This window comes from Eleutherodactylus coqui, chromosome 4 (assembly GCF_035609145.1).
Source record: "Eleutherodactylus coqui strain aEleCoq1 chromosome 4, aEleCoq1.hap1, whole genome shotgun sequence".
Classification (NCBI taxonomy): Eukaryota; Metazoa; Chordata; class Amphibia; order Anura; family Eleutherodactylidae; genus Eleutherodactylus; species Eleutherodactylus coqui.
In genome coordinates, this window is record NC_089840.1 from 197,657,049 (window position 1) to 197,679,278 (window position 22,230).

At 42.3% G+C, this 22,230-nt stretch overlaps 1 protein-coding gene across 1 annotated transcript in view; it reads left to right on the plus strand.

Moving 5' to 3' along the window:
* NFKB2 (nuclear factor kappa B subunit 2) overlaps nucleotides 1–21,282 on the plus strand; it is a 60,704-nt gene extending 39,422 nt beyond the window's left edge. Inside the window, exons 12-22 of the mRNA XM_066600537.1 lie at nucleotides 327–551; nucleotides 661–802; nucleotides 889–1,006; nucleotides 3,692–3,899; nucleotides 5,055–5,224; nucleotides 6,394–6,496; nucleotides 8,815–9,050; nucleotides 11,769–11,838; nucleotides 12,774–12,946; nucleotides 13,036–13,147; nucleotides 15,434–21,282. Coding sequence (XP_066456634.1) covers nucleotides 327–551; nucleotides 661–802; nucleotides 889–1,006; nucleotides 3,692–3,899; nucleotides 5,055–5,224; nucleotides 6,394–6,496; nucleotides 8,815–9,050; nucleotides 11,769–11,838; nucleotides 12,774–12,946; nucleotides 13,036–13,147; nucleotides 15,434–15,552 — 1,676 coding nt within the window. The 3' untranslated portion in view covers nucleotides 15,553–21,282. The remainder of the gene's footprint in view (nucleotides 1–326; nucleotides 552–660; nucleotides 803–888; nucleotides 1,007–3,691; nucleotides 3,900–5,054; nucleotides 5,225–6,393; nucleotides 6,497–8,814; nucleotides 9,051–11,768; nucleotides 11,839–12,773; nucleotides 12,947–13,035; nucleotides 13,148–15,433) is intronic.
* The last annotated feature ends 948 nt before the right edge of the window (nucleotides 21,283–22,230 follow it).

Below are 22,230 nucleotides of genomic sequence, written 5' to 3' on the forward strand. Positions count from 1 at the left end.
TGCTGTATGGTGATCAAAAGCAGCCAAAGTCTGTGCTATAAGTCCATGATAGGACAGCGCCCCTTCAGTCCGTGGCCTGTTTCTGGTATTGTACTCTCCTCCATATAAATGATTCTGGAGGAAAAAAAAATAGTAGATCCTCTCTTCCAATCAGACAACCCCTCTAATATATAATTTCTTTACATTGAGCAACTACAGTAATAATTTCATTTATACGCATTTCCTAAAATCCACATTAACCAAGAAACTTTGTCTGGGATCACGCTCATTTCTTCCTTCTACTTTCCATTTAAAAAGTTTAATTTTGCACGCACTTTGCCTATTAGGATACGGTGTGAATCTTTCATATGGAGGAGGAAATCAGTCTGGATTTTACGCACATACTGGCTCGGTCTACCCGGGTGCAAGGCACATGATGAACAATGCATCCGCTAGCTCTTCTGAGACACCACAGCTATTGACAAATCTCAATGAAGAAGAGCCCACAAGCAGCGTACCACCAGAAAGCTCAGGATCACAACCTAGAGACTCTCAGAAGGATGTACAACAAGGTATGGAGAACACGCTTGTCATGGCATATAATGACTAGTATGATATAATATTAAACATTATTTTGTATGTATATTTTAGCATGTTCAGAACCTTTTTTTGTCATCACAGATCACTTATGCAACATGAGAATGCTGTCACTTGCAAAGCGCACATCCAGAGCCTTAATGGACTATGCAATAACTACGGACCCTCGCATGTTGCTGTCTGTACAGAGACCCTTAACGGCTACACAAGATCAGAATGGGGACACGTAAGAGTTTGCTTTCTTGTTGCTTTTACGCAATCGGACTGACTGTATTAGTTATTACTGTTAATACAGTATATTTATTCTTCCAGGCCTTTTCATCTAGCCATCATACACAAGCAGACAAATGTTGTTCAGCAGCTGGTAGATGTTCTACAGGGTATGCCAAATAAACAACAGATCATCAACATATGCAACAACCTTCACCAGGTATTGCGGTTTACTTTCCCATTTAGTATTCAAATAAGTTTTGCTTGTGTTTTTTTTTTTTTTTTTTTTTTTATGCGCAGTCTCTCTTTTTCCTACGTTATTTCTTTCCTGTCAGATCAACTCCTTGGAGCAACTTTTCTTACCCTTGTGTGGTCCTTTAAACTTTCACTTTAACATACAGAAAATTAAATAAGACATTTTAAAGATATTTACATAGCTGTGTGGGGGGGAAAAAAGCATTAACTTGTACCTCCAGTCTATGGGTAGACTTGGACGATCGATCGTAAATCTAAACATTCTGAACAAAGAGCGACACTGGTGAAAATACATTTTCTGTGGCTTATTTAGGAGAGAGATCAGCAAACTGTAGAGAGATACTAGTAATTTTTAGGAAATTATAGTACCAGTTTTTCTGGAGACGCAATGCACCTCACAGCTCTGCTATATGCACGTCACACACACACAGCTCTGCAACATGTACATCACATAGAGCTCTGCTGCATACATTCTTCATCCCATATAACAGGGATCACAAGCAGCATAACACTCGGGATGAAGGACCTGTTATGACCTCAGTCATGATCACATGATATTGATGTCATCACAGGTCCTTCATCCCTGTGCAAATTATGGGTGTACTACATCTCCTGAAACACCCTCCGGCCTCAGTTGCTATGGAATACTAACGAACACCTAACAGGACCTGTGATGATGTCAGTCATGTGATTAGGGGCGGAGTATGTAACTCACGGATGGACAGGTAGTTGTTAGTATTAGGTACTCATTAGGCATGGTTAAAACCGCATCACGAAAGCTACATGCATTATTGACAGTTTTTAATGTCTGCAGATTTAACCGCACTGTTTGAATACAACCTAAACAACGGTAAACTGCACGGTCGGTGGATAGTAGACTAAAGTTTGTAGTAGTTTTTTTTTTTTTCCCCTAGAATTGCTTTGCTCTTTAGATATAGTGTAATAAATTATAGATATTGGGGACCTGCAAATACAAATGTTCCCTAATATATCAGTATATGTACTCTCAACTACTTTGAATGGATGGTCATTCTACACTTAAAGGCTATGGAAATCTTTGTGCATGAAAAATCATTACACACGTTTTCCAAAGTCCCTGCAGGGAAAAAAAATGATGACCATATCTGTTTTTCTCTTTTTCATTGGGTCTTCTTTCCCTTGCATCTAGAAAGGCGCATGCTTGGTTTGCAGGTTCTCCTACATTCTACTTTCTGACTTGGAGCATTCCCAGCACTAATCAGCTGGTCTCTTTCATGAATAAGAAAAAGCTTAGCTCCTCCTCCCCCTTTCAGAGGCTGTGTAGCATAACCACACCCACTCAGTACTACACAGCTATATATCTGTCTATCCCATCCTCTCCTTGAGTAACTGATAGTCTTGTCCCCACTTACTGCTAACAGTAGGAAAATCACCTGGGGTGAACTTCAGCCCTGTGTAATAGTAACTTTCTATGCTCTCTGTCTTCCTGATCTTCTCCACCAATCCAGACACTGTGTCTTATAGCCCCTCTGCAATAGCTAAGTGGAAAGGCAGTGAATGCATGTTCATAACAGGGAAGCGGGGGGTGAGAGTCTGTCCGTTTATGCTAAATGACAAAATTTGCTAAGATTTCAGTCCTCCAGTCTGCTGTGCCTCAGATAACAATACACGCCTAGAAACCAAACAGAACATTATATAATGTTACCTAGTTCAGGCAACCCCTTGTAACATGCACCATTACAGCATTCTGGGGGCATTCACCTGATATTCTCCATTTAATAGCCAGGACCCAGAATACAGACTGGGATGCAAGTTATATGTAGTTGGGTGGACCAAAAAACTGGGATTATCCAAAGTGCACAATGTCCTTAAATGTGTGTAAACCGGGTTGCCTCGCAGCAGAATATTGGCTATTAGAACACTATAGCTGAAGACTATAAGAACAGCTCGGTGTGAGGCTTTTAGAAGTGTTACCTTGAGTGTGATGAGATTTTTCTCTTGAAAGGAGACAGATGCCACAGAGTTTCAGCTTGGATGAGTTAATCTTTAATATGAACATATATAAAGAGTCTCCAAAGCAGAACCTTGTGACATAATCTTTAATTAGCAGATCCATAATATAATCCACAGTGTGAGCGACTCCGCAATAACAAGAAGGAAGGTTGTTCTATGGAGCAGCCTTATTCTGTCACAGATCTGCACTCCCTGACTATTGTATCTCCCATCAGCACATCTCGACAGCTGTATTTGCAGTGCATTAAGGGAATACATGTTATAAATGGCAGATTATATTCTGCAGCAACTGCAATCCGGTAGCTCAGTGGTTAGCACCGTTCCCTTGTAGCGCGGGGGTCGTAGATTGAAGTCTGACCCAGATCAACAAATGCATGGAGTTTGTATGTTCTTTCCGTGTTTTGTGTGAGTTTCCTCCCATAGTTCCAAAAACATACTAATAGGCAAATTCAGATTGTGAGTCCCAGTGGGGACGGGGCCCAACGTAAGTGATGGCAATTTATGTATAGCACTGCGGCATATGCATGGGGGAAAGTAAAGGAGTAAAGGTTTTATTACAGGAACTTCGTTTTGTAAGTGTTTCTGAAGCTTTTAATAGTTGGTATTACATAAAGAATTGGGTATAAATCTGTCTTTTGCCTCGTGTCTTGTTAAACAGACTCCTCTGCACCTTGGGGTGATCACCAAGCAATACCAGACAGTTCATATGCTACTGAAAGCTGGAGCCGACCCCACAATCCTTGATAGCTATGGGAACTCGGTGCTGCATCTGGCAGTTCAAGCTGGAGATCTTCAAATGCTTCTGGTCCTCTTAGAGAATATGTTTACTGGATACAAGCATCTTCTGGATATGCCCGACTACAATGGTGAGCAGTAGGTTAGGTGACCAGTCAGTGATCTTTGTTTTTTGTATACGCTTCCTCTACCTAATTATTTGTGCCCACAGCCAGATTTCATCTTTTGGAATGCTGTATTCTAAGGCCGCTCTCACACATGTGCTTTTTACCGTGATTACCGCGGAGTTTTGAACACCACACTAATCGCGGTACCACACTCCTATTGATTTCAATAGGGCCTTGCAGACCTGTGCTCAAACGCAGCATTTTTTGAGCATTGTATGCTCTATTTTGGAGCCTTTTTTTTTATTTTTTATTTTTAAACGTACCGAATCACCCATCACAATGATGGGGTGCGTTTAAAAGTGCTGTCCAATGCTGTAACAGGCATTCCAAGACTCCTCTCGAAATCACAATAAAATACTGCTATTTGGCGCGACGTTTATCTGAACACGTGTAAGAGTGGCCTTCGCGCAGTAACAATGCAGGCAAAGCAAGGCGATGATGTCACCACTTTCCTTTTCCCTCCCACTGACATAGAACGCGTTTTTGACTGCGTTGAAAACTCTCTCCATTCTCTTCAATGGGTGACGAATCCCTTTTTAAAAATGCTGAAACGCCTGAAAAAAGAACAGACCGCGCTAAAAAAAATGCGGCATTAGAAACGCTGCACTTTATTGCTCATCTGATAAGCCCCATTGAAATGAATGGAAGCATTTTACAGCGTTTAGCGTGGCATTTGAAACTCTGCGCTAAACGCTGTAATAAACGGCCTGTGTGAGAGTGGCATTAACCTACCAGAAAATGGGTTTCCCTTTTTTGTGGGACACACAGATCTGTCTTATTTAAGATTGAAGCAGATAATGTATGTGGTATGTCCTTTTTTTTTTTTTTTTTTTTTTAAAGGGGAAACTGTAAAATACATTTTTTCATCATTTTTTTTTTTTAAATACTCAAAATACTGGAAGAAAAATCTGGGCAGCTGAGCAGAAACTGAGCGCACCGAATTATAGTCAGTGTGGTTCGTTTGGCGCTGTTCGGTTCCATCCTGTGGTTCCCCTTTCCTGCTCCCTAAACGCAGCAGGAAAGGGGAACCCTGGGTGCAGGTGTGAAACCACCCGTTGTGTTTCACAGGATGTCCAAAATCTCTGGTGGGTTACTTACCCTTTTTTTGTATACATTTAGGTTTATGCCCAGTTCACTGGGCTGTCAAAGTAAAAAGTGAGTCCTGTCTGGAGCACCTGGTAAGAAATGGAGCTAATGTCAATGTGGCTGAACGCAAGAGTGGAAGATCTCCCCTACATATGGCTGTCGAGATGGACAACTTTAATATGGCCTTTGCTCTAATTACGAAGGTGAGAATAGGATTTATGTATTGTTTTATGAAATGGCCTTATTTTGCATCAGTGTAAACCCACTTTGTTTAAGGGTGCAGTCACATGAGGCGAATCTACTGTGGATTTTCCACAGCGGAGAATGCACAGTGATAAACATTGCACCCAATGGTGTGAATTCTGTATGAAATGCTGCAGATCTGACACTTTACACAACAAAGGGTAAACTCCATGCTGAAAATCTGCACAATAATTGACATGCTGCAGATTTAAAACCCACGTCACCGGTCAATTCAGCTGCAGATTTTGTGCATTTTTTTCCTGCAGCGTGTGGATGAGATTTGCTGAAATGTCTTCAATTTTTTTCTGTCACTCTAAGGCTGGGTTCACACAGGGCGGAATCCCGCAGGAAATCTCGCAGTTTTGCCGCAGTGAAAAACCACGAGATTTCCGCATGGAAAGTGCAGCTTTAAAACCTGCGGGGGTGCGGGTTTGGGAGTGGCTTGGCTGCATGCTTTTCCTTTGCAGCCGGCGCTCCGATAAAGAGGAGCACGGCCGCAACAGGGGGGAAAAAAATAGACTTGCTGCAGCGCTGGCTTTGCCAAAGCGGATTGGCCATCCCATGTGGAGGAGATTTCTGACAAATTTCGTCCACATGGCTGGTTAATCCTGGGATTAGCGGCTGCAGGCGTATTTGCCACAGAGAAAATCTGCGGCAAATCTCTGGTTCATTTATTTATTTTTTATTAATACACAAAATGAATTTATGAATGGCTAGAACACACTTTTACTACAAAATCTGTACAAAAATAAATGCTAATGGAACTTGGTTGAGCCTAGTGATAGCGGAAGCACACAGCGCAAATCTTACTCCTGTCCTGATAGTTTACTGCACTGTATCCGCCAGGAGTATAATAGTTTAGTCCATAAGAAGTAAACCCCCTATAAGTCTGGACATTTTATAGATCTCTTAATGGAAACAAGAATGTGTATTCATTTAAGTGGCGTTTCATTATAGAGCGAGGAGCTTTGTCCTCTATTTCACAATGTAGCATTTCCTCATCTTCATTTAAAAATGCCACATTTTTTGAACTAAGAAATGTTTTTACCATCAGTTGTGAAGTTATAGAAACTATTTCCTTACACATACCGTTCTGTTCTTCATTTGCTTGTATTTTTTTTTTTTTTAGCTGGATGCAGATGTTAATGCTCAAACGTTTGGAGGAAACACCCCTCTGCACCTAGCTGCCAGTCTTGGGTCTCCTGTCCTCACAAGGATGCTTGTCAATGCAGGTAATTATACAGCAAAACATTCTACACCAACAGTGGAGTGCAAGTGTGAAAGAATGCAATGGCTGTGATTGGTTCATCGAGCGCTGCATTGATTGGCTGACCTGCAGCGCTCTAGGTCCAGTCAGAGCCAGTGCTTTCTGGAGGCGGGATTTATGAACCCCCTAACCAGGAAGCGGCAGCTGAAGACTACAGACAAGTGTGCTGGAGCTTCGAGAGGAGAAGTGCAGCGGAGCGGACAGTGCCTGTTACGTGATGTGTGTTTTGGTTTTTTTTCCTAAATGCAGCTCTGCTTATCTTCGGGTAGGGCTTCTATTTCAAGCAGCGATATTGCACAGAAATCGCAAGAACACAGCTGCGATATTGCCCATGTGGAAGAGGCCTAAAACCCACTTGTGATGTCACTGCATGGCAAATTTTCTTAAAGGGGTTTTCCGAGTAGTGGTTTTTGTTTTTTAAAGCAAAAACCCATTCAGTAAAATAACTGGAATATACTCCCCTCCCCTTGCTGTGTCCTGCGCCGCTGCTCCGGGTCTCCCCTCTGATGTCACATGTACAGGATGTCTCAGTTCACGGGACGTCACAGGTGCTGCAGCCAATGACACAGCTCAGTGATTGATCGCTGAGCTCTTTAATTGGCTGCAGTGCCCATTACGTTCTGTAAACAAGGGAAGGACTGCAGGCTATAAACGAACACTGGAGCGGAGGACCAAGCAGCAACGCGGGACAATGGGGGAGAAGAGTTTATGCCTGTTTAGTTGTTTTACTACATGGGGAACTAAAAAAAACTACTTGGGAAAACCCCCTTTCAATATAACTACTAATGATGTCACAGGCAGGTCACCTGTCTAAAACCTACTTGTGATGTCTAAGCGGTGTCTTCACTTTAGGACACTTATGGTGTCACAAAAAATGTCGGCTGCTTAAAGGGTTATTCCCATTTCCAAAATAAACTTTTATCACCACCAATTCCGAGATAGATGGGGTTTCCTGTGTTCCCCTTTTCTTGTGGCTGCAGGACCGCTTCTCGCATCCGTGGTGACCTAATGTATGGAGCTGGGACCGTACATTTCAGCAGCTGTGTATCAGTGCAAGGCTGTCTGTCTTTGTCTTCACGTTTTGAGCACATTACAGCATATGTGATACCTCCACTTTATAATACCTTGGGTTTTTTTTGGGGGGGGGGGGGGGGGGTTTAAACATTCTGTACTGATATATTAAAGAGGATATGGGAAAAAATGGGTCAGAGTTGCACAAACATAGATGACAATATGCTTTCCTCACCCGATCCTGCTGCTGGTGGTCCCTCAATACTCTTCATTTCCTGCTGAAACGGTGATGCTATCCTGACATGGGAACGTATGATTGCTGCAGTTATTCACCTGCCGAAGTAAGCCTGTGACTGGCTGCAGCAGTTATCTGGTCCGTAAAAGGGAGCTTACTTATGTTTCTAAATTAAACGCTGTAATTAATAAATCGGTACGCATTCGGCTCATCTATGGCTGGCTCAAGGCCGTTAGAATTGTATATCCTTTTGCACAGACACATAGTTGAAGAATATGGCTTATCGGTAGGTTTTAAAAAATAAAAAAAAATGTCCGTTTAGTCGTTCACGACGCTCTGCCACCCTATAGGCGAGCTCCCTTTATGTTTTTCACTGCTTTTTTCAGTTTTGTGATATCCATGCCAGGTAGCTTGCCATTGATTGACAGTACTGAAATTTGATCTTTAGGCCGCCTGCACACGTCCGCCTCCGGATTCCGCAGCAAATACCGCCCATAACATGTTATTGAAAAATGCTTTTCCCTGCACACTAGTGGAAATCAATTGCAATTTTCCACTCGCGGAGGAAAAATCACAGTATGCACTATTTTTAAGTGGATTCAGTGCGGATGGCTTCCACTGAAGTCAGTGGAAGCTGTCCAACCAGCGGCCCTTCTGTGCTTGACATTGTGAAAAGGTCGCAGATTCTGCACTACTGCCTAGAGATGGTGTGGAGAAATCTTTACTGCACGTCTGACGACTCGCGTGCGGACCATCTGCTGTACAGAACATGAAGAACGACAATTATGCGGGGTCATCGGCTGGGTACAGGGTCGGATTCCGCTGCAGGGTCCTGCATGTGGAATCCTACCCGGTCATTTGCAACCGTCCTTAACCGTTCAACGCGATTTGTTTCATATGTTTGTATTTTGTTGCTAATACAAAGGTGTGGTAGCATTCAGTAACATTCGCCCTGAGGACAGGGTTGGTATTGATTCACATTTAATTTTGCTATTTGGATGTCTTGGAGTATCCTTTTTTTTTTCTCTGGTGGTTAGGTGCAAATACTCTACTAGAAAATGATGAGCCGGTGCGTGTAGCGTCATCCAGTGACGGTGATGATACGGACAGCGAGTCAGGTGTGCAAATGGATACGTCGGACTCGGACCAGCAGGAGGACTCTGATTCAGAAGAGGATGAGACCATAGAGACAGATGAAGACAACAGACTTTACTGTGGGGTTAAGAGGCGGCATCCTGGACATACACCGCTGGATTTAACCAAAAGTCAAAAAGTAAGGCTTTCATAATATCAATGCTGAACTGTGTGTGTGTATATACCAAAAATTTACATAATATATATCATGTTTCCCAAAAATAAGACTACGGTTCCTGAAGTTCTCGACCACCCACACAGAATCACTTCCTGGTTATGGGATTCATAAATCCCGCCTCCACTAAGCGATGGCTGTGATTGGCTGGGCAGCACTCAAAGAACCATGCTGCTCAGCCAATCAGGAAGTCCCGTAACCAGAAAGTGATCCTGTGTGGGCGGCCGAGGAATTCTGGAACCACGCTGAGGCTCTGAAGAGCAGCTGGAAGTACCTGGACCGCGCCTGCTAGGTAAGTGACTCTGCTGACCTGCGTGAAAAACGCTAAAAAAAAAAATAAATCAGCTTTTGTGTTCTTACGGCCCTTTTCATGCAACTAGTTCATTCCTTTTGAAATTTTTTTTTTGGGGAACTAACCTTGGCTTATCTTTCGAGCCTCCCTGAAAATGCTGAAAAATCTTGCTAGGGCTTATTTTCAGGGAAACATGGTGTGTATATGTGTGTATATATGTATATGTGTGTAAATATTTATTTTGTCAATGACCTGATTGGTTGAGCCAGCGCTCGAGAACCAATTAGAGCAGTCTCTTGCTGGAGGTGGGGGTTTTCAATCCCCACTAACAGCAATAGATGCTCTGTCGCCCTAAGTCTGCAGGAACCCCGAAGAGCAGCGGGAGGGGCCCTGACGGCGCCTGCTAGGTGAGTGTTGGTTTTTTTTCCAGCTTCCTTGGCGCTTTTTCAGCTGTGCTGAAAACTCAGCCAAAACGTTGTCAACGCATGCCAGCGCTGCTGAAACCGCAGTTAACACAGTGTTGAAAGACTCTTCGTTTCTGCAAACGCCTGTGTGAGGGAGGCCTTACTCAAATATGCATGTCAATGTGATAATGCAAGTCTTAAGGGTATGTTCAGAGGTGTGGGATGGTTTTTCTCTTAAGCACAGTGACCGTATGGTGTGATTTTACAAAGGTTCATGGCAAAAGGCTGGAGTTCAGCAGTAAGTACAGCATAAAGCACAGTGACCTGACGGCTGCATCTGAACATGCCCTAATAAGTACGGGTCTAGTGAGGCAGCTTCTGCTCAGCAGATCTGGATCCTTGATGCTCAGGTGGCCTTCATCTTCTTTCCATGTCAAGTATCTCTCACTAATACAAGTTGCATCTGTTGTATTGTCTGCTCCATCTCACTAAGAGGTTGCGACATTTCCACCTCCCTCCGCTGTGTGCCAGCACGCTGTACTTTGCATCTTCAGCTTTGGAGTCCTTGAAGTTGACGTATATTGTGAAAGAGCTTGGCTTGTGTGTCGTCCCCTTCCCCCAACCTGTCAGCTATGTGACGCAAGTCTGCTTTATGCAATCTGTCATTTGGATGAAACTCGCAGCTCAGGAGGAAGGAGAGTGACCGTGTAATTGTAGTATCACATCGGATCCTGCAGCTTCGTGTCCTCACAGATCAGGACAAAGTGTGCATCAGAAATGGCTGCGCACTGGTCCTGCGTGATCTAGGGGAGCACGCTACACGCACACACGGTGATTTCTTGCTTTAAAAGGAATAGCAGTACCTTTTTAGCAATATTATGGCTTCTGGTTTAACACCTTGAAGATGTGACCCTTTTTCCACTTTTTTGTGTTTTTCCTCCCCACTTTAAAAAAAAATTTAAAAAAAATAAAAACTTTTACTTATTCATCCACGTAGCTGTCTGAGGACTTGTTATTTGCGGGACGAGTTGTGTTTTTCAACAGTTCTATACAATGTACTGCAAAACATGAAAAAGAATCTTAAGTGGAGTGAAATGGGGGAAAAAGACTAAATTCTGCCATCTGGGGGGGGGGGAGTTAGGGTGTACACACAGCAGCAAAAGACATGATTTTTTATTAGATTTTTTATTTTTTTAAATTTTTTTTATATTTCTTGCTTTACTGCTTTTAAAATTATAAGATTACTTTCTTGGGGAAAAAAATGTTATTTTCTGCTGCTATCTTTTGGCAGCCATAACTTTTCTGTTGACATTTTTTTTCTTGGAGATGGTGACAAAAAAAAAGCGCAATTCTGGCATTTATTTATTTATTTTTTAAATTGATAAATTGGACATTTATGGATGCAGCAATGCCAAATATGTTGTTTTTTTATTATTTAGATGCTATTATAAATATGGTAAAAGGAGGATTTTTTTTCATAAACTTTTATTTTTTTAAACAAACTTTTATTTAACTCCTTTTTTTTTTCTAGTTCCGATAGGGAAGATGAACTTGAGATATTTTGATCACGCCCGCAGTATTATGTAATACCATAGTATTACATTATATTGCGATCTGACAGGCATTCTATCAAGCCACCCTGTGCAAAATCTCGTCCACTTTGGCTAATCCTGGGATTAGGGGCCATGGGTGGAATTGCCATGCGGACTTTCCGCCCCGTGTGAACCTAGCCTTGGTTAACAATACTGGAGCATCTTATCTTACACCTCTGTGTTGTCCAATCAGCGGATCGTATTTCAGCTCCATTTTCTGACTTGTAGTTGTTATATATCCGGTGATTTACATATGTAAACATTTGTTCCAAAATACTTTTGATGACTTTTTAAACTATTTTTGTGCAAACTTTTATTCACATAATAGGAAACGGTATTTTATGATCATTAACAGAAGTAGTGATGGTTCCCTGTAAATGGCTTTATTTCTCAGGTGAGAGAGATCTTGTCTAGACAACACTCGGCCAGAGGAGCAGCTAGAAGTCCAGCAGAACAAGAGCCAGGTAATGTGGCATCTGCGCTACAGTTTCCTGTTTTTCAATAGGATCTCCTTTATTACCCAACACCAGAACAACTTTCTTGTTTACTGTCTTTTATATGTTTTGTGATTTAATTAATCAGTTTTTAAGATCAGTGTGTTTAATCTCATTGAAGAGAATCATTTATGGTTTCCATCAAGAGGCTAAAAATCTGTGCTTTTGTTCAACTGCCATAAGTACATGACTTGTAACAATGAGTTGGGCACAATCAGATCTAGTTTTTAAGCAAATATAAGAAACGTTATAATACATCTTAGTTGAGAAAAAGGTCTTTTTTTCCCCACGTAGGAGTCCTTTTTCCCTCTGCGCTAATCATTCACTCTGAAATACTGCTAAAATCCTCCTCAAGATGGATCAGCTCACTGAGCAATCAGGTTACATGCCACCCATAAAAATCTATGGGGAGGAGAGGTACAAGTACCTGCGAAGAGAGACTGATATATAAAACATAGCAAGAAGCATCTCACACTCAAGCACTGGTTCACAACTACTGCCCAGTACTGCTGTATAATGTCTTCCATGCTTCTGCTACTTCTAAGGGTGTGCAGCAGAGAGATTGGGGAGCAGATTCAACTCTTCTTTCTCTGCTTGGTATGTAGATATCATAGCAAGTAATCCCAGGAATAATTGCAATTAGAGATGGAGTCCGCAGAGGGAAAATTCATAAAATATTCCATATACAAATCCTATAATGGCCAGAAATGGTGCTACTACTAGTGTTCACACGACAGCTTATTCTGAAAAACAAGAAATGCTTTAAATGGCTTTACTAGACCTATAATAACTTTTTACAAATTAGTTGTGTGAAATAAAAACCGAACAAGGATCGCCACTAGGCACCAGAAAAACTTGGATGTGGCGGATTTTAATAGGAAACCTTTACTCTTTTTCTATTTTAGTGAATGTCCTCTCCCTGGAAGCTCACACTGTACAACATCTCGGGAGACTCCTAAATGAGGGTGAAAGCGGATCTGATTGGACTGAACTCGCTTCACGTCTAAGGCTTCAAAGCTTAGTTGACACTTACAGGAACGTCACCTCCCCGACAGAGCGTCTTCTGCGTAGTTATGAGGTAGGTTTGTAGTTGGTTTGTATTGTGATGTAATGTTTGGGACATGCGTTTGTTTGTTTTTTTTAATAATTTTAATTGTGTTTTATTAGCTGATTGGTGGAAGCTTAGATGGGCTGATCGAAACCCTACAGTCTATGGGAATGAGTGAGGTAGTTGACCTGCTGCGGAAATCGGAGGCCTATAACAATCCAGAGAATCAAGGTAGGCCTTTCTACTTCTACAACATATACAACTTTATTAACCTACTCTAATGGCTGCAGGTACACAAAGCTATTAAACGATATGTCCTTCAAAGTTTATCCACTTTGTGACAACCACACAAGACTGACTTATGCCATGTGAGAGGACACACTCCTACCTTATAGTGTAAATTCCCTTTAATGTTACTTGGGCCCATAGCAACAATCCACTATGATTTCTTTGGAACAATTCTTGTCCAGACTAAATGCACCAAAAATGTCAATAATAAAACTATTGTTGATCAACATTAATTCTACAAACACACCAGTGATGGCAGATTTGGTTAATGTTGCTAGTTCGACACACAAAATACGTAAGGCGCAAGACTTGAACTTGTGTTCAAAAGTGTCAGCATTACATTACAAAATCTCTTATAATATAGAAAGCCCATAATGTAGCAGTTTGTGTATGATCAAAGTCTATTCAGTTGTAAATGCACGCATCTCCAAAGCTTCGTGTCAGTGTAACTGTCGCCCAAAGACCAGAAGCGCGGTTGTTTGCGTGTTAAATATCAAGAGAAGATTCTCCTCTGCGGTCTTGATCTGGTTCATTAAATTATGTTTCTATTCCCCAATGGGTAGCTACTTAGCTTCCTCTGATATGAGAACAGCCTGATGCAAGATTTCTCCACCTCTGTGTAAACTGCACAGGAGACATTAGCATTTCTTGGAATTAAAGATCTTAAATGAAGAAGGTGCTTATTTCCCAGTACTGTATACAAGCTGCGTTCCCGCAGTGAACCGCTAGATACAAGTGTAAAGGGAGTTTTCGGCCCTTCTACAAATCCTTCTCTAATAGTAAGGATTAGAGAAGGATGTGTAGTAAGGCAGGGACTTCCTTACTGCAAAGCCTGCAGTAAGGAAGTCCCTGTCACTGCAGCAACAGGGAAACCATTGAATATAGTGAATCAAGCAGTTGGGGAGCCTTCCTATAGATTCTGTTCGGGACATTCTCTTTAACCCTTTCCAATTCAATTTCCCTGCCACCCGCACACTTTCCAGCTCTCCTTTATTTTGGGTGGGAAAGCGCATCATGGATTCCTTGGAAATACTCAACAAACATATAAAAATGAACTGTCATGATGATTTTTAATAGCAATTTTTTTGAAAATGGTAAGGCCGCCTGTACATGGCAGAGCTGAATTCAGAATGCGACCTTAGCAGCAGTGGCATCCGCCCGTTCCTGCCTTTCTTTCTTATCTGTACTGCAGATGATTCACACGGCTTGCCTTCGGACATGTGCATTACAAATTTTTTAAATTAATTTCCTTAAATTCTTGGTTTTCCTGCGTTAACGCCTAGCGGTAACACGGAATCCGCGACCTTTCCGCAATGTCAATTGCGGAAAGGCCACGGGTTGGACGGCTTCCATTGACCTCAATGGAAGTCGTCCACATGAACTCCCAGCAAAAATAGAGCATGCTGCAATTTTTTTCCTATGCTTGCGGGAAACCGCAACTGATTTCTGCAAGTGTGCAGGAAGAATTGATTTCCCATAGCATGCTCTGAGCAGTATTTGCTGCGGAACTCTGAATCGGATGCCCGCCCCGGATTCTGCAAAGCAAATCTGGCCATTTGCAGGCGGCCTTATGAGTTCTTCACAATGGAAAGATCATTTGTAATAATCCTGTAACTATATGTAAGTAAATAATTCCGTAAATATATAATAAGACTCTATTTATTTCTATTTTTTCTAAAGTGCCATACAAAAGCATTCTAAAACTGCATACAGTGTGTATAGCATATGTTTCTAACACTATGCAGGACAGAGCTTCGATGTTTGAGGCTGTTCTGCATATGTATGGTACACTATGCAGGACAGAGCTCCAACGTCGGAACTCTATCCTGTATAGTGTTAGAAACTCGTGTCGGACCTCACTTGACATTGAAACCATGTAGGGTGATCTCAATGTTGGGCGAGGTCTGATACTGGGTTGGATAGAGTTAATAAAAGCAATAACTGAATGTGATTTTTGAAATGACAGGAGGATGCAACATCTCTGAGCTTTGTAAAGTGTATTGTAGCAACACTTCTATGAAAAGGGGCTGCATGCTGAGCTCGATGGGTGGGCAAGGTTGCAATGTGATGTCACCAGTATTTTAGGCAGCAGCCGGGTGAAGGGTATTGGCCTACACATAGCAGTACAAAATACAATCTGTAGCGAGAGAAGCGCTTCCTTTTTGTTGTCCTTTCGGCAGAACTAGTGGATACAAATCTGTTGGTGATTGTAGATGTTTTCATTTTTAGAGCAAAAAGTTGACAGCGCATATGGAAGCCAGTCGTTGCACAGTGAAGGAACCATATCTGATGAACCTCACAAACCTTCGCCCAAAGGATCTCCAAGGTTGTCTCCAACACAGGACTAGCGGCAAGGACAGATCCAGACAGTAAAGCTCTGACCTGAGAGCGATAAACACTTTGGTAGAGGAGGTCTCTGAATAAAAACATTGAAGGCTTAAACTTGGTGGCTGATGGCACAAACCGCAGATTATCTCTTTACCGATGATGCGGTTGGTTATAATCTAGAATACACCATTTAATCGCAAGCTAAAATGATTTTGATGATACTTTCCTGCTTTTGCCCGCTCTTGTTGCTGTGTGGTCACATTCAGCAATGCAGCAGCTGACGAGGAAGCTAAACAACATTTTAGGATTCTGGATTTCTGTACATAGACTGAACAAGTGAAATATATGTGAACCCCATCTTCAAAACAATAAGTGAATCAAAGACACAAGCACATTGGAGGATTAAGCACTGGTGAATTCCAAATATACAACTCGGTGGGGTAATGGTAAAATTTCAGTGGAGCTGAAGAGCACATGGCTCAGGTTATATCCATGTATTAGATCACATTATCTTCTTAACCAGCAATCCCCAACATGTTGCTCTTTTGTAGCTGTGAAACGACAACTCTGATGTTACCCCAACTGCTAAATCAGGGCATGCTGGGAATTGTCATTTCCCACCAGCTGGGGGAGTCTCGAGTTTGTGACCACCGCTCTAAACTGTGCTTTCTCTCTTGTTACTTCTACTTAACCCCTTTAGTGGCACGCCCGGAAAATCTCCGGGGCTTGCTGCACTGACCATGCAGTTAAACCCTGGAAGATTTCCATGGACAGCTCTACTGCTGAAATGTGCAGAGCATACTCAGCGCAGCAAGCCCTGGAGGTTTCCCTGCCATAATATGGTGGTAATAAACCTGCCACTGAAGAGGTCAAGGGTTTGTTTTTACAACAAATAAATAGATTTTATATATGGAACATTATTAGTTTTCTAGAGAAGTCTAGATTCTCTGCATCATTTTATTAATTTCCAAAACAACGCAATTAAATGCGTTATCTGGGGGGTTCCCCACTTTCTCCCAAAAAGGGCTCAGCCTGCTGTACCAACATAAAAGATGATATACTCAGATTTCTGACTCCCATTCTGCTGGTCCCCAGTTCCTCATGGTCCTCCCTTCTGAGCGCAGAGCACTGACATCCCGACACCAGGTCATGTGACTGCTGCAGCTAATCACCACATTAGGGCTAGTCTTACATGGGTGTATTGTCACTGGGTCGCTCATGCAGTTATCACACGTGATGCCAATAGCCCATTAGTTTCTATTCAGCAACTCACACCTGCCGTTTTTTTTTGTGCGTGTATTACGTGCATACACGCCAAGATAGGCTATAGGGGTTGGCTTTGCATGCCGCTACTTTGGGGTCATGTGAGCCCGGTCTAAGGGAGCCAGTGCTTGGCTACAGTGGTCCTGGTTTTCCGCTACCTGGATGTGAAGAGCAGCAGGAAGAGTTTGGTTTCTTTATGTTGGTAGTTAAGGCTGTCCGTGGATAACCTGTATGATATAAGGTGGTTTTCAGCTTTTGTCGCCTATTCTGGAGTGTCTTGTGATAGCATCTTTCTCTATAGGGCCTTGTTCATAAGAGCGTATTTTGCGCCGCGTAATGCACGTGCAAATTTTGCATGTGCAATACGCAGTGAATAGAACCCATTGACATGAGCGTATTTTATAAAAATACACCGCATGACCTAGCTTGGTGCACATTTGCACACCACAAGAGCCCACTGAAATCAATAGGTGTGTGGAAATGTGCACAACACAGGCAGAAAACCTACATATATGCTGCACATATATTAATGTGATTTTGTGCGGCTTCTCTTATTTTTGTGTGTGCGCAAACACGCGGTACATTTGCGCTCACTAAAATACTGAACAAGCACGAGTGTTAGTGATTTTCGTACACGCAAATACGCAGCATATTTGTGCTACCGCAATGCTCTTGCACCCATGCTAGTAACCCGTAAGGCGTACTACATGAGGTACAGCTATATTCCCATACACTAGACAGTATAATGTCCACGGGCGGATTTGATTTGCGGAATACGCGCTTGGGATCCGCAAATCAAGCTGCTCATAGGGAAGCATTGGGCGTGCGCACTTCATTGGTTTTTATTTGATTTGCAGATGCCACGTGTGGATAATAAATTGCAGCATGCTTCTTTTTAGGAAGGTGGGGAAAAGGCTGGGAGGTGCGGGTGCTGATTTTTAAAAAAATAAATACATTTTTTTTTCCCATGTGGGAAAAACCGCAAACTGTGATCTCCCTAAAGCAATAAAAAAAATCAATTTAACGATGACTCACGGTGCATCGGCTGGGGAAACCGGTGCATGCCATGGACATGAGGCCTTAGGGTTCGTTATCATGAGATTCCCCCTTGACACAGTGCTGTAAGTGACGTTTTTTTAATGTTCATTTGTGAAGTAAGATCTATAAACCCGCAACACACTGATGAGTTACATATGTCTTACATATGTCAAGGCTTCGGTTACACTTCAGTAGGCCTCGCCTCTGCTTCCAGAATCTGACCGGGGTCTTGCTAATCCCATTGAATAATTTACTGTACAAGACTGTTCTAATGTAAATAACCAACATTACACCCGAGATGTGAAGAAACATTTTAATTTAATGTATGGAAAATAAAACTGAACACAGATCCTTTACGCAGAAAACAGTTTGGCATATCTCAGGTGCAAGACTTGCAATCAACCAGAATTACAGAAGGGAAATAGAAAACATTGAAAGATTGTATTAAACATGTTCAGAATCAATTAGAAATGCAGAAGACGTAATCTTCAAGGAAAACATAAGCAGCCAATAACCTCCCTCCAGCTCTCTGACTGGCCGGGTGACTCTCTGACTGTCTCCCACTTCCTCCAAGTAAGCAACCACTAGAAGATTGGGGAGGGACACAAACCACAGCCCCATCTAGTGTTCTGGTGCTGTAGGACAAGTATACCCGTCCCAAAGCACTAGAGCAAATGGAACTTCATGCTCACAAAAAGCTCATCGATGGGCGCAAAGGTTAATAAAATCTACAAAGCAAACCTACAAAGAGTTGTTACATTATTATAAGATATTTGCTGGAACCCCTTCCATCAGGATACCGTGTAGTTACTTGTGCTGAGGAACCTGCGCTCTGTGAGGTCAGATAAGATGAAGACTCCTATTAATGGCAAGAAAAGGGAAAGGAAATACTCATTTTTTACATTTCTTATGCAACTTGGTCTATGCGGGACTTGTGTAAGCACTGGGGATTGTGGCAAATGGTTATATGTTCCATTCTTTATAACTAAAGTGTGTAATACACCATATTGTGTACAGACGGCATGCGAGATGTGGATTACATGGTGGGCAGGTCTTCAGAGGCAATAAAACGATGGGGCAGAACCCAATAAAAGTTGGTGTATATGGGGTTTAGATTTTGTGAAGAAAATCTAAAGTATCAAATATGGCCACCAGGGGAATATTTGGCGCCACTGATGTGTTTTAGATATAGGCGTACGCCACCATTAATGGCGGAGAACCAGACGTTTTGATTTGGGACTGGATTATGTTTACTGTACAACGGCTCATTGATTGACCATATCAATAGGGTTTTCGAACAAAACAAGTGTGCCGAATTAAATACACCATACCCTTTCTGTACAGCGCCAAATATTGCCCTGGTGGCAACATTTGGTAATTTTTTTTTCCTTCGAGAAATCTGAAACCCATACCTCACTGAGTATACACCCCAACATTAATTGAGTTCTGTCCTTTCACTGGACACCTCTGAACACCCAGTTTAATTCTGATGGCCCTGTGTGTAATATTTGTGTGACAAAGCCATCTAAGTGACAACAAGGGTTCCCAGATTTTTTGCTTAGCCTGAAATATATATGCAGTTGTATTCTATAGAGCTCTGAACTACATGAAGAGTCCCGGGAGTGTGAGGTTCTTCAGAGTGCGTTATCAAGCCACGGGCAAATCTTTCCTTCTCTCCATGTAATCCTGAGTTTAGAGGAGACCCCCCCCCCCCCCCCCCCCCCAAGGGGAGACTCCCCCTCGTGCACACACAGAATATTTTTACAGCGTGGATTGGCCACAGCAAGTGTAAAGGGTGAAATCCGCAGCCAGTTGGCATCAAAATTCACATGTAAAAATTTTCCAAATTTGATCATTTCTGCTTGTAAATACAGATGCTCTTACCACACAAAATGGTTAATAAATAACATGTTCACAATATCTGCATCTTTTTTAACTGTTTAAAAATTCTTCTGGCTGTTAGAAGGCTTAAAAATACAGCAGCAATTTTGTTTTTTCAAACTTGGAAGAATATTCCCAAAACATTTTTTTTTTCAGAAACTGCGCGTTTTTTTGTCTCAGGATATAGCTGCTCAGCCTCGTTTAGAGGGGTATTCCCATTCATGGCTGGGATGGGGGAACCTGACCATTCTTTTCCAACCACCTGTCAGAAAGAGCCAAGAGTTTAGTGCAGCGGTGTTCCTGTAGCACTTATTGAAGTGAACAGGAACTACAAAAACAGCACAGCATGCTATAGTGTTTCTGTTATGGAAACCGTGTAGCTCCCATTCACTTCAATGGGCGCTATGTAAGCAGTGCTGCGCTAGGCGCTCGGCTCTTCCTGTAGCCGGTGGTCAAGACAGTGGTTTCTCATCTTGGCTATGAAAAGCTAAGCTTTAAGTGAAAAGTAGGTAAAGTCCCCTGGTGCAAGCACCGAGTCATGACTAACTCCTCGGGTGACGTCCCATCGTGACGTTTTCTTGGCAGGTTTTTATGTGGGGTGGTTTGCCATTGCCTTCCCCAGTTATCTTTTTACACCCCAGCAAGCTAGGTACTCATTTTACCGACCTCGGAAGGATGGAAGGCTGAGTCAACCTTGAGTCGGCTACCTGAACCACACAGGGATTGAACATGCAACCTTAAGGTTGAGAGTGAGAGCTTAGAACTGCATTTGTGCTGCTTTACCACTCTCTGCCACACGAGGCTAACGGAGCTATAATACTAGATAAACAATAGACATGAGTTGGTGCTGTTTGGTGGGGAGTGGAAAAGCCCTCATTTTGCTAATCCCAGACAACTCTCTTTAATTGACCTCTTATGTAAAGTAATAGGAAGTGGAAGTCCAGGAGAAGGATAATGTACTGTATCTCAACATCTGCCCAACAGACTCTTCTAGTTCTACTTGTGAGCATTTTGTTATGTCCTGCATACAAAGCGCATGAAGTAACACGGTAAGTCCACCTTATACTGTAGTTCGTTGGTTGCTATATGTCTCCTCATTGTTCGTGGTTCTTGTAGCTAATGATGGATTTCCCGGCCTCTCTTTATTACCACCATTATTCTGCCGGTGCGAATGCATTAAAATAATTCTTAGAAATCTCATAAATTATTGAAGCGATAACCTGGAAAATTGGAAGCTTTGTCATTGTAAGCGTCTGCCTTCCCTACTGGGTTTTGCGTATTACACAGTGTGTTGCGCTGTAGCGTGGCAACCTGCGAGGTAATGGCGTCTCGGAGACAGATTGTACTGCTGGTGATCATGGGATGGTAGTACCGAGAGATAGATATAGAGTCTATGATGATATGAAATGCCAAGATGTGCGAAAACCAAGGAAATGCCCTGTAAACATGCTGTTCTGGTTGGTGGGTACGTGGCTGGTATCATATAAACTATCAGTGCTGGAATGTAAGTTGTGTAACATATGGGATATTGTATGACTATTGTGTATAATAAAAAGGTTATAACATTGGGTTTGTATTTGTGTCCTTCTTGAGCTTATGTCCAAGGTAACTAACTACCTTCTCGCCATACAATGGGCGCATCATTACACATTTACATCATCGTCTGCCCAGTTAGGTCAGGTCGCTATCAATAAGGGAGTAAATTGAAGCTTCTAGGTCCAATACAAAGTCTGTCCCAAGGCCTTCACCGAGTGTGATGTGCCCTTGTGTCACCCTAGGCACAAGGACTGTTACTAGTAAAGACCAAAATGATTTATTTTAGCTTTTGGTGACTCTACAGTGTTTTGGACCTTCTCACACAGCATTGGGAATGCAGCCAATGTGAGTCAAATGAATTGTGCCAAAAATTAGGTTTGATCCTATTAAATGAAAGCTTTTCTATCCAGATCCTGTTAGAGGAATAATCTGGCTTTGTGCACAAATGACGCGACTCTCACAAAGACTGTGGAAATCAGATCTATCGGAAAGCACATGAAATTTGTCCTCACCCGGAGGACCCGGCTGTATTTTTGGGCCGTGTACTCATGATAACCTAGGCTCTTCACATGAACGGATTTTCGCATGCACCAATAGACAATGTGTAAATATCATTGCATGTCCTGTTCTTGCCTATAAATGGATGCAGTCTCTGGAGATCGGACGGGTGTCTGTGCTGTCCGGTACATATGGCTGTGTGACAGCTGCTTTGTCACCTGGAAGGAACATTGTGATGGTTTTCCTAAAGAAAGGGTCAAAAGAATCTTTGCTTTTACCCCTGCAAAGCTGCTAGATGTTACAGAAAGAAAAACGCTATTCCCCACTGTGTATTCTCTGCATGGTATATCACCAGATTGACAATAAGCAGCTCCAATAAACAAAGCCTTATATCTCTGTCCATCTAAGTATGAGGTGGGAAATGGAATAACTGGAGGCACCTGATTTTGTTTTTAGAGCAGAGAGACCCAACAATTTATTCC